The following is a 13,615-nucleotide window of genomic DNA, read 5'->3' as shown; positions in this document are numbered from 1 at the left end:
CCGTTTCAAACTTATCAAAAAGGATATTTATACGAACAACTACAAAGTATTAGAATGTCTGCCAATGTACACACATCAGAGACGTACTCAAAGTACGTGGTCAAGAGTTACGCCAGCCGAACTTCCAGTTTTGGGGTGTTGGTGCCTCGATTTGAGTTCGAATCCCGAATAGGACTGATCTCAAAGAAGTAATATAATCTGCACTTTACTTTTTGCAAGTGATCAAATTAACAATATTTGGTTAAGGACATTACTGAAGCAGCCAGTAGTTTTTCAGCTATGTCACATGGGCCATGACTTTATGAAAAACACGCCCAATGAAAAAAATCAATTATTGTTATAAATTCTGTAAAAAAAAGTTCATCCCGCCTGTTTTTCATTAGTACAAAGACGTACAGTGCAAAGAAGTCACATTCTGATGTAACGATGACAAAGTAGTAATCTGTGCATGTGTCGAATTGTACATCCTTGGAAATATGTCTGCGTGTTGCTGTCTCTTGTGAACAGTTGACTTGTCTTTGCGCCTGTTTGTAATGGGTACCACACGTGACGTGGGATCGCTTGGATTCATCACTATGATGAACGTGTTTAATAAGGTATCTGACCTAATGCCTCTGCTCTGAGTGAATGGTATATCTGGCATACCATGCCTTGCACGTGCTTCAATTGTTGTGGCAGTCAATTGTTGTGTTGTCAAGGTACGACATCATCATAATAATGGTCGCATTCGATTTAGGGATAATATTTCAGATTGAGTGCGTTCGTCATAGTTTCGATGGAAGCATATATTCCTGAGGTCTGGATTGCAATTATAGCACGGATTCGGTGCATTTCATTCCATAGAACCTGCACCCGATATATGTCATTTCAGAAAGAACACTCAAACAAGAAAGCATATTAACACAAACCCATTACGTACCACTTGACAGCCAAGCTAATAAATGCTACAGCCCAGGGGTCAGGGTACTAACGGTTCTGTGGGGATTTTACCCCTTATATGGGCGGCGGGGTCCCCTATAATGATGACAGCATGCGATGTCTCTTGCAAACATCACAGCTCTTATACTAAATTATAGAAAATGTGGTCCGATTTTCTGCAGAACCGTGAAATATGATTTTTGGTGTTTTAGGCTATCCGTATCTTCAAGTTTCCATACGAGAAAGAGTCATTTTCTTCTCTTTTACCATGTGTAGGTGTTTCCTGTATATAGCACAATGAGCAAACAATTGAACATCATATGAAATAAATAACGATGAGGACAACTAATACAGGGACATTTTTGTTCACAAACAACTTACCCTTTGTCTTCTGTCTGATGAATATGAAGGATCATGTTGACCACAAACTGTAGGTTAAATAAGGATGAAAACTATATAACGTCTAATGATTATTCTGATGATATAAACAAATAATTCCAATGTCACCCCTGAATGAGTGAGTGAGTTAGTTTTACGCCGCACTCAGCAACATTCCAGTTATATGGCGGCGGCCTGTAAATAATCGAGTCTGGACTAGACAATCAAGTGATCAACAGCAGGAGCATCGATCTACGCAATTGGGATACGATGACATGTGTCAACCAAGTCAGCAAGCCTGACCACCCAATCCCGTTAGTCGCCTAGTATTACAGGCATGGGTTACTGAAGAGCAATTCTAACCCGGACCTTCTTGAATGAGCAATAGTATATGTACAATAACATGTACTGGCGACGTTTAATCGTATCTAAATAAACGAGTGGCGTGACAATATACAAGCTCTCACTGTAACTGATTACAGAGTCAGAAGTTGGATCGCTTTATGCAGTTTGACCGAGATTGATAAAGTAATCAGAGATCAGTCATGGAATATTACGCGTACCTGGCTAGACCGACTGAAGACTGAATGATTACAGGTTGAGGTATTGACACACTTGAGGACCTGTCCATCACAATATCTACATATCACATACAATATACGTTCCTATCATTCTAAGTGATAAGCGAGCGAAGGCCACCTGTAAAATGTGAACATAACTTCTGTGTCGTAATCACTTACACATCACCGTGGTAATGGAGAAGTTCATCCTTCTGTTCCTCTCGGTTCTTGTGTCTTGTGCGGCAACACAACCCCCCAATATTGTCTTCATAGTTGCAGATGATTTAGGTGAGTATGTTTTGCTCACTGAATGCCTAAGTTGTTTTATTCATTTTCTTTATCATGTAAAATAATCAGGTTAGACCGGGTCGTGTAATATATGTAACAAACAGATTTACGTGCATCAGCTGAAGGAACATGTGATCACGAAAACCGTTATGTATTCGTCCTCGGCTATTAACATACACCATAAACGTAGGCCGTTGTAAGTAATGATCAGTGAGTCAGTTTAGTTTTTAGCCGCACTCAGCAATATTCCAGTGATATGGCGGCGGTCTGTAAATAATCGAGTCTGGATCAGACAATCCAGTGATCATCAGCATGAGCATTGATCTACGCAATTGGGATACGATGACATGTGTCAACTAAGTCAGTGAGCCTGACCATCCGATCCCGTTAGTCGCCTCTTACGATAAGCATGGGCTACTGAAGATCAATTCTTACCCGGATCTTCACGGGTCGAGTATTAATAAGACTAATAACCAGCGGATTGATTTTGTGCTATGATTGTATGTTAAACGTCAGTGACACTTATGTAGCCACATCATTTCATGTTAATTTTTATCACAATAAGGATGGTACGATGTTGGTTTCCGAAACCCAAACATGAAGACTCCTAACATCGACAAACTGGCAACAGAGGGGATCATCTTTGAGAGCGCATATGTCCAGCCTTTTTGTAGCCCGTAAATATCCATTACTTTTGTTTTTATGCAAACCGAAAGTCACATATAATACAATCGTATCCAAACAAATTACATATCAATGGAACATACTAAATATATAAATAGTCAAAGAGTGATTGTAGAATGATCTGCCTCGGATTTTCAAAGCTGAAAATTATAAATAATATAAAGGAAGAATTTTCTAGATTAGAAGACCGTATCTACTGTGGTTGTTGGTGTGTGTGATGTTAGATACATCATGGTCCCCTATGATTGTTTACAGGTCTCGCACGGCCTTCATGAGTGGAATGTTTCCATTTAAGGTGGGAATGCAGGTGAGTGAAAGGAAAGATTGCCTGTTTCTTATAAATAACATTTATGTTAAGCAACACATATTGAAATTTAATGATAATGGCGCACATAAGGTTTTATGAAACGGCTTTTGACTTTTTGCTGTCATGTAATGCGGCCTTTTATATCTCACATTGAAGCACGAAGTTCTGATTGATAGTCAGGCTGCTTGTGTCCCTCTCAACTACACCTTCCTGCCACAAGAGTTGAAGAAACTCGGATACGCCACACATATGGTCGGCAAGTATGTCCAGCAAACTCATAGTACAACCGTTTCTGTAGAGTGCGATACTGCCAGTCTGACTGGGTGAATGATATAATGATATAATAGTTTATGTTCATCAAATTTACTTTGGTTCAACTTTATCTGTAGGTGCTTATGCAGGCAAACTGTCTTCACATGTATGAATACTCACGTACATCGAAACCTATTTACAATTAGGGTCTGGTTCCTCTGTGGGTTAAGCCTTACGCTAGCGTAGGCGGCCAAATAGTGAGCTAAACACATTGACGTTAGGATATCAGTGGCTCCAAAATATGTTAACAATTTACAATGCTGTTCAACGCAACTTCCTCCAAACGTTTGTTATGACGTTTTCAAGGTGGCACCTGGGTTTCTGTAAATGGGAGTGTACACCAACGTACAGAGGGTTCGATACTTTCTTCGGTTACTACAGTGCAGCGGAGGACTACTTCAATCACAGCAAAGGCAAGTACATTAATACATGTTACAAGACAACTCTATATCCCTAACTCCTGTTCACGCCAGCCACAATTTGTGAATGACGTAGGGCTATTTTCTCATAGTTGATCACCACATATCACTGTTTAAATTTTTGGACGAAATAAATGCAACACCATTCCTTAAAACAGTAAGACGTTAACCCTTTTCTAATCGACATGTCAGTACAACGAACTGGGGCAGTTGAGAAATGTCCTACACATAATATGTCAGGGCTCATTTCTTCAGGTGCTTATTTAGACTTCAATGCAGGCAAATCAAGAATGTGCTTAGGCGTTTGTAATAGCTGCATGCAAATAATGTCGTGAGGAGAATATATGTGATATAGAGACATATATGGTGTATATCAGTGTTCAGTTATGTATTTGCAGGTGGCTATTTGGACTACCGAGATAACAAACTTCCCGCTTGGGATTACAGGGGAGAGTATTCAGCTGTGAGTAATGTACAAAAAAGGGCTGAAACTAAGTAAATATTCACCTCGTCAAAAGTATTCCACCACAATGTAAAGATAAATTGCAATACCATGTGGCCCAAATATTACTCAATTGGCATTCGGTGTAATGCCACACAACCTGCATGTGGAATGGTAGACACCTGAACTTCCACAAATTAAAGTAATCCCTGTGCACAACTCTTGGCTCATACTGTTAACATTAAAGTTTCATCGTTTAGCAAACTTTGCTGTCACTGACTGTGATTGAATGTGCTACCGATCTTTTGATCTTACTTTGCAAACACTTGAAGAAGTGAACTACCTGAAAATCATAGATGGCAGATCACTGGCATGCACCAAACCGAGATGTCAAGTAAGGCTGATGAATCAGTCTTGAACGTTAATAACACTGTAATCAGCAGGCTCATTGGCAACTTGGTGACGCGGCTTAAGCAATATTCACTCCCTCGCAAACGCCACATGACTGGGCAAGTGCCGTTTCTGCAGACATCTGGACATCCACGGAAGACCAGTGCCAGAGACGACCAAGTCCTGGTCTGCCAGGCAAGACTTTTGCCAACTTCAGCGTGCACTGTCCTTCGTGGTCACTGGCATACTAACAATATAGTGTCCATTTGTACCTTTACACCTCGACTCAATGCAGTAGCATTAAGGGGGTAGGAGACCAATGCGACATCCTGTTCTAAGACCTCAAAACAAACAAGCCTGGTGTTGAGCAGGGAGCACTGGAGCGAAAGGGGTGCGGTTTATCGAACACGCAACATATAGGAAACTATGTGATTTGGTGGTGTCGTGATATGGGGCTGCTGTCCGCATGTCTGTATGCTTGACATGGTGACAGTTCGGGGGCATTAAATGCGCAAAATTACCATATTTGAAGATCATGTCGTGCCACATTTTGATTAATCATCCACTGGCGACAGCGCTTGACTCCAGCATGCGGGACCTGTTACAGAACAGCTTCTGAACAATGCCATAGAGACATTACCTTGGTCTGCTCAAGTTCAGATCTATACCCAGTAGAGCACTTCCACCACAGATGCTCCATAACCTGACCCAGACATTGGAGTCCCAAGTTGAGGATAGAGCGTCTAATCTCGAGTATGAGTAATCGACTTGCTAATGTGATCCATGTAAGGGTGAGTTTGTGAGTGAGGTTTTACGCCGCTTGTCACCATATTATAGCTATTTAATGGTTGGAAACACCAGAAATGAGCTTAACACAAGATCCGTGTAAGTGAAAGTCACTCCAGATATAGACAGAAGCTGGCCATTTTGACCCTAAGAAACATGTACGAAGTTACTAAGTCACTTTTGACAGCAACCATACTTTAACCATATGTATTTAGCATAGTCCCTGTCGCCATAGACGATTATAGTTTCTATTTTCTTATCGTTTCTTCGAAAGAACTGTTCTTTGATGTTCGGTAACACAATCCATTGCTTGTGGTTTCGGCCCGACTCTCTTTTCTGACAGACACTAATTTTTGTTTTTGACGATGTGTGTAAATCGATATTGGACGAGAATGTTTCAGAGTAATGCACTCGTCTGAGCAAACATTTTGATCATTCTATGTCAGACGTTTTGTTGGTGTGTTTGACAGAATACCTGCAAACAACCACAGGTAAGCCTGGTTTAGATTGATGTCCAACACTGTATTCCTGCCGTAAGAGGTTATAGAATGAATACCATTGTCATACTGGGTCTTTGTGATCATATCCTGGTTTCCAGTTTGTAGCAGCCACTACTTTCCTGATCCTAATGTTGATAAACTGAACAGCTACCTGCAGCGTAGGAAAACAAACCGAACTCGAATCATGAAATGCACACAATATCGAAAGCAAATATTCTGAATAAACGTTGCGTCTAAGGCTATTTTCGTCCTTGTGTCTCTCGTCTGAAATAACCATTCCCGGATTTATAAGTAAGGGAGACTTTAGTCAGTGTTAGGCAGGAAGGTGTCAACGTTCACCAAAGGAGAAAATGTGTTTTTAGATATAGTATTTTTGCACAAGAAACAGGTATAGTTGCGAGGGCATGTTGTTTTTTTGTCCCTTCTGGCAATACTCCAGCAATATCATAGCGGTCGACACTAGCAATGATCTCTCGTATGACATAATAGAGCAGGGTGTACCTTCTTACCAATGCATTCCTGGTTCCGGGATTTCATGGGAGAAGCCGAGTGGAAAATTGTATTTGAAGTTCTAATTCTGTCTTTCTGTTTCAGTATACATTCGCCCAGAAAGCTATTGACATCATCCATCAACACAATGTTTCCCAGCCTCTGTTTATGTACCTGCCCTATCAGAATGTACATCAACCTCTTGAGGTAAATTTTGGACTGTTTCATCAAAAGCCAAATGTGCATCTTATGTCACACTCTTTTAGCCTGTCCAATATATCATATTTTCAGACTCTCATTCTTGGCTTCAGGCTATTAAAAACGTTCTTGTAAACATCAACTTTAAATTACGATTATTGAACTATACAATGATCTTGCTAATTGCCAATATGACATGGTCTTTTGTTGGTTACCCAGCCATGTTGGTATTTTTGGGAACACAATGGCTGATTTTGCTGCTAAGGCAGCACTCAACAAATCTTAGACGCCACTTCCTATCCCATACTCTGATTACAAAGCTAGCATTAGAACTTACATCCGTGATCTGATGCAGAAAAGTGGGACACCGAAGTAGGTATCAATAAATTACATGCAATAAAACCCTATATTGGTTACACCTACTTGGGTTGTCAGTCCAGATTTGAAGAGGTCATCATGCGACGATGTCGTATTGGCCACACTAGATATACTCATGAATACCTGTTAAAAGGTGAGGATCCTCCGTTTTGTATCCCTTGTGATGAAAGAATCACAGTCAAGCATGTACTGCATGACTGTATTGATTTTTCCATTACAAGGGATAAGTATTTCAATGTAAAAACTGTTAAGGATCTGTTTAGTACTGTTTATTTTCATGTTATTATTGAACTTTTAAAAGAAATAGAATTATTAGATACATTTTGATGAATAGTTTGTAAATAGATAAATATTTTATTATTGGTAGTTTGGATTAGTAACTGAGATTATTAGTGGCTGTACCCTTAAACGGGGTTGAAGTATTGCAAAATTATTGTCCACCTGAGAGGGTACCTAAGTCCCAAACCTTTCAAAGCTAAATTTAAACTTACCATATTTTTAAAACATAGTATCTTCGTTCTTTTAAAGTTGGCTAAATATTTCCTACAATCGCCAGCGGCTGAAGGGATGGTGTAAATCCAACTAGGGTCCATGCAGGTAGCAAAGGTACTGTAAGCCCACATGGTCCCTAGTATGGTGATCTACCTTCAGTTGTTGGCAATCTATAGTCTAATTTTATCTTGTATCGTCCTCTATAGTTAAAGTATTTTAGGTTTAATTACTAGTTTTAAATATATATCTGTGATAGTCTAGCTGCTTTTACTGTCCTTTGTCGACATATATTTTAAATTGATTACCTTGTTTTAATCGCTATGTCGCTGTGATATTGCCAATGCGATGTAATCTTTTAACACACTCACTCACTCTTTCATCACAAGAATAATACTGTAATCTCTGTAAGAAGTTCTTATTCATAGAGACATAAAACCATAAAGGCTTATAAAAACCATGGCTCGTCAGAGAGGAATGCAGAAATGCTGAGAGGTAATTTAAGTTCTGATAAAACAGCACAAGCCCAGTCAGTACGTCTGTTTCAGCGATACCCATGCACATTCATAATCGCCAGTCGTTTTATATTCAGGTTCCTGAAAAGTACTACAACATGTATCCTAATGTGATGAACCCAGGCCGTCGAACATTCTCAGGTACTCTTGCTTTTTGGTTTGTTTGTTTTTCAAACTGTAATACCACCTACTCCATATACAATCTCCGTCTTGTATTGGATAACGCAGGAGGTCGGGGACGATCGCAAGGCTGCATCAAAACAAATTAGGTTTACAAATGGCATAACCGCAGTTGTTGCCGATAACCAGATACAACTTGAGTCTGAAATGTCGGAATAGGGATTAAATGATAAAACTGAAAACATGTTCTAATGTAAAACTTTGTTTTCAGAATGTTATGCTGATATTTTATATCTTCAGGGATGGTTTCTGCCCTCGACGAAGCAGTTGGAAACGTTACAGAGGCACTTAAAGAGAGGGGGATTGTTTGAAAACACACTTATTCTGTTCACAACCGATGTAAGGACTGTATTTAACGCATGTACAGAACACACACACCATATGAAAGGACATGGAGAACGTTAAATACTATAATTGGTAATCATACCCCAACGGCTGTGATTTTGTATTATTGACTGTGCAGGATATGCTGATTAGCAATCACATTTCATTCTAATGTTAAATAATGACATACCTATAGTGAAACATTCAGTGTGAACACATTTATATCCATCACTCCAGAACGGTGGTCCTGTTGGAAACTCTGCCAGCAACTGGCCTCTGAGAGGAGGGAAACACACAATCTGGGAGGGGGGCACCAGAGGAGCATCCTTCATGTACGGTGCTGGACTGAAGAAAACCAAGACAACCTACAATGGGTTCGTTGACGTCATCAAATTGTTGTCAGACATCTTTTAGAAGAATGTTAGTATTTCAAATGTTTGGGTTTGGGTTTGGGGGGAGGGAGGGGGGGGATGTTTGATTAAAGAAACGGGACGGTATGCAAGATCACAAACACTTCCTTACCATGGGTTCGAAGACACCATCAATGTATTGTATCAGTGGAAAGTTATTACTTTAAAGGAGACAGGCATGCTAGACGTAGTATGTTAACGAGACTGGGAAGGATAGAAGGTACAAACACTGAAATAATCACATGTTGTTACAGAATGATGCATGCTGTAGACTGGAAGCCCACCTTAGTGACAGCGGCTGGTGGATCTCCTGGTAATCTGGGCATCTTGCTTTGTTTGTAGTAACTGTTTATCCTTGCACTGAGCAATAGTGAGCGTTTGGTGGCCCCTGACGACCAGTATGGACCACGGTAGAATATTTCTCACCTTCATCTTCACTTGAGCCTAGACAGTCTCCCACAGCAGAACCTGTGTCAGCCGCACGCTGGAACACTGGTGTATAGGCGTCAACAATGAAAACATACCTGTCAACTGCATTAACACCAGCATCAATCTACGAGAGTGCCTTAAACTGCCATCTTCCCACCACGGTTTTAGAGTGAATCATAAGCCTTGCAAAGCAATTCAGTAAACATAATGACTTTAGGTAATCTCCTCTTTGGAAATATATATTTTATATCAGATTTAGCAGAAAGAATAGAGGAGAACATTTGATGATAAAGTGTTTAAAGGAGAATGAATCATATTTACTGTTTACTGCTAGAAATGATGCCGTTAATGTCAGCTAATCCATCCGTGTTGTAGAGACGTCAATCGATGGTATAAGCCACTGGGAATCCATCAGGAATGGCTTACTGTCGTCAAGAACCGAGTTCATATACAATCTTGACAACTTTGAACCTGCAGTGGAGGGCCATGCTGGAATAAGGTATCACGTTTCACGTTCGCTCTTTGAGATCTGCCACTAGCCGAATATATAGACGTCACGAGCAGAAGACCGTCAAATCGTCCTACGTCACCTACGTGACAGATTTCTGCCGGCTACACGAACCAGGGCTGAGATGTTTAGAGGTCGACTGTCCTCACAGACCATTCGAAATCGGTTGCGGGCTGCCAATCTCCATTCTCGACGTCCATATCGTGGGCCAATATTGACGCCGTTTCATCAACGTCAACGTCTGCTGTGGGCCCAACGTCACCTCCGATGGACCCAGAGAGACTGGAATCGAGTCGTCTTTAGCGATGAATCCAGGTTTACCCTCAGATTCGCGGACGGCAGGAACAGAGTCTGGAGACGACGTCGTGAACGGTATGCCCAATGTTGTGTACAGGAAGTCGACAGATTCGGGGGCGGAAGTTGCATGGTGTGGGGTGCTTTCTGTTGGAACAACCGTTCCCGACTTCTGGTCATCCGTGGAAACCTCACAGCTGCTGCTAACTGCGACCAGGTGCTCACCCCTGAACTCGTTCCTTTCATGGCGGCTCATGGCCCAGGTCTACAGTTCCAGCATGATAATGTTCGGCCGCATACCGCGATGTTGACACGAAATTTCCTTCAAAACGCTGGAATCAACGTCATGGACTGGCCATCGAGGTCCACTGACCTTAATCCAATAGAGCACGTTTGGGATGAACTTGGGAGAAGGCTTCGTGGTCTTAGGAACCAACCTCAGAATTTGCAGGAACTTGGCGCTGCCTTGCAAGAGCAATGGCGCAGAATCCCTAACCACGTGTTCACAAGCATCAGGCAGTCGATGAGGAGACGGTGTTTAGCAGTGGTGAATGCTCGGGGCGGTCATACACCATATTGAACTGAGAAATTTCGCATTTTTATTCTTGTGACTTGACATTCTGTATATCCATGTTTTGGAACGGCGGTGTAGCCTAATGGAACTGATTATGGCACTGTCAGTGTATCGAGTACACCACACAGATCTCAGCAATGAAATAATAACAACTTAACCATCTTACCATCTCTTGTTTGACTCAGTATATATCAACACAAGCAATGAACGGTAATAGTACTGTAGCATTTGTTTGTACCTACAAACTGCGATGTAGGACTTTGGGAGATTGGCTCCACTATTTGGACACAGTACTAAGTGTTTTCTAACACTTCATACCAATCAATTGGTATTAGTGCACAGTTGATAAGATGACTGAAGTTTGTTGTTCACAGGGTTGGAGACTACAAGCTGATAATGGGCTTCGCAGGTGGACCTGATGGTTGGTACAAGCCTTTGAACGGGACAGACAGCGGCACTTATGAGAAGAATATATATTTTAAAGGCGATAGTCCAGTGCATCTCTACAATATACGTGGTATGTGTACAGAATATGAATACCCATGCTTATTCGCAAACTATTTTGCTGGCGATTTGGAAAATTATAGGTCAATTACTTGTTCGATATTACGTCATCCTTTTCATAGACACGTCATTTGTCATTTATCATCAACAGAGGATCAAACTGAACATAACGACATTGCACATTAAGTTATAAGGATACTTCGCCTTGGTCAATATTGATAGACACTGATAAGGAAACATGTTGTTTTAAAACACATCAGTGTCAACCCTTCTCCATCAACAGAGGATCCTACTGAGCATAACGACCTGGCAGCACAGATGCCGGGCATTGTTGACAAACTAAGAGCCCGGATTGAGGACTACCGGAAGCAGATGGTACCCGCCCTCTTCCCTCCTGGTGATCCTGCATCTGACCCAAAAAACTTTGGGAACGTCTGGAGCCCCGGATGGTGTTGATCTTTTATGTTTTTTTATCAAATTTTATTATAATGGTGTAATCTGTAACAATATGTTGATCAAAGTTCTCCCTTAGATAACAAGAAATTCATTTCAATACAGTAATCTGTAACGATATACCGTATATATATATATTCATTATTCTTCATTTTGTTCTTATAATATATAACGTTGTCCCTTTTTAAGTTCAATTTGTGTTTGTAACGTATGAAAAATAAAAGGATGTCATTTTACAGTTAGTGTGTATTTGAGCCTTTGAACTTGTCGTATTCCATATTATAAGGGTCATAATTTTCTAATGATGTGCAGTTGTGGTTTGAGTACTCTTGGAAATACAGACTTCGAAGCACACACCTGTGTTCCTGTCATGTATGAAATTGGAGGTTTGCATGTTGACAGTAATGGCCAGCAACACGACAGTACAAGAGCTCTATAAATATCAGTTTCACCACGTCATGCCAATGTAATACTGGAGCATTCCCAAATCTGATTCAAGAAGTGTGTTGACCCTTTGTTGTAACCCATCAGCAAAGTTCTGGTACTCAAAGACAAAAGCTAAAAATCTTGGAAACGTAATTCTGAATATTTAATAGCTGTGACGTAGGCCACAGGGCAAGCATCTGACCATTATAAATAACACTGTCCAACTGATCATTATGATAAATTATGGCATTACTTGTCATGAAGTTTATGTGTGAACTTAGATCCTCGCTGTCCACTTGTTGCTAGATTATCACTTGAGGACCTGTTAAACATTATCCATTTATTTGGTCTTCGTGAATTAAATCTTGACCCGTATATATCTGCGGCTGTCCTTCATAGGTGCCTCATATAATCAGTTTACAAAAACAGCAAATGAAGAAGATTTACCACATCGCAGCACATGCAAAACACATTTTGAGTGATACTAGCTGCAAGTTATTGGAAAATATTTTTTTACTGTGATTTTCACTGATAAGTCAAAGTTTATAGATAACTGTCATGTGAGTGGGCCGGCAATAATCAACAAACACACCCACCTAGTTCAATGAAGGTCCGCCATAGCATATTGAACTATGTATTGTATTATATGTGTACCTTTGTACTTAATCCTTAGGAAAGAGTGCACATGTCATATTTTCGTTATCAAACTGGAATGTATGTATGTCCCTGTTACCTGTATTCCTGATAGGAATGTATGTCACATTCTTCGTTAACATTCTTTGCATAAAGATCAGATTAGTGGTGTTCAATTTCAGTTTCATTAAATCTAACAAATACGTTAAAGTGTTCCGACTTAATTGATTAAACCTGACCAAACGTGGTTGTGTCAAATACCTGAACATGTACATCAAGGCCGAGCTATATTTATGCTTTATCAGTCCAGTCAAGGACACTGAAAGGTCGATATATAGGCAACAAGAAAAGTCGCCTTTGTGATTAAACCGCTCGCCTGATGTGAGTTTGACAGCTCCTTGTTCTGTATCATAGCCTCCAGCTCAAAACAAATTAAGAAAGTACACCTGTACCATCTAGTTTTGTTTCATTGCGAGACATGTTTATATTTGTGATAAATTGTAAATCTTTTGAACTGATACGAAATTACTCAAGACATCAATATAATGTAAGAGAACTAATAGTCCGCCCAATTCAACCATGTGCAGTAAATATGTTAGCGTAATCTATTTTGAATTTTAATTATCTTCAAGGTAGTGGTGCAAAAGGCATCCAGGTATCACACTCGTGAGTTTGGGGATGCTTTATTTACTGCATTAGGAATAAACACTATGTATTTAGCTCGCCAAGGCTCGCTAAATACAATGTTTATTCTTAATATAGGGAAATTAACCATCCGAAAACACACTCGCGTGATAACCTATATGAATCCAACATTAAATTGTGAA

General features: G+C 40.3%; 1 protein-coding gene across 1 annotated transcript; it reads left to right on the top strand.

The window, feature by feature from the left end:
• Window positions 1-1,944: 1,944 nt before the first annotated feature.
• LOC124270872 (arylsulfatase B-like) lies at window positions 1,945-11,965 on the top strand. Its single transcript, XM_046705934.1, is given in 15 exon segments — window positions 1,945-2,144; window positions 2,710-2,821; window positions 3,084-3,135; window positions 3,292-3,395; window positions 3,754-3,860; window positions 4,265-4,329; window positions 6,579-6,680; window positions 8,131-8,194; window positions 8,474-8,532; window positions 8,534-8,572; window positions 8,795-8,931; window positions 9,222-9,280; window positions 9,772-9,895; window positions 11,147-11,289; window positions 11,560-11,965. Coding segments are annotated over 15 exon segments (1,434 nt in total). The 5' UTR covers window positions 1,945-2,050; the 3' UTR covers window positions 11,733-11,965.
• The last annotated feature ends 1,650 nt before the right edge of the window (window positions 11,966-13,615 follow it).

The sequence above is a fragment of the Haliotis rubra genome, unplaced genomic scaffold (assembly GCF_003918875.1).
Source record: "Haliotis rubra isolate DU_JTF1 unplaced genomic scaffold, ASM391887v1 Scf1553, whole genome shotgun sequence".
Taxonomy (NCBI): domain Eukaryota; kingdom Metazoa; phylum Mollusca; class Gastropoda; order Lepetellida; family Haliotidae; genus Haliotis; species Haliotis rubra.
This window is presented reverse-complemented; position numbering and strand designations above follow the sequence as displayed.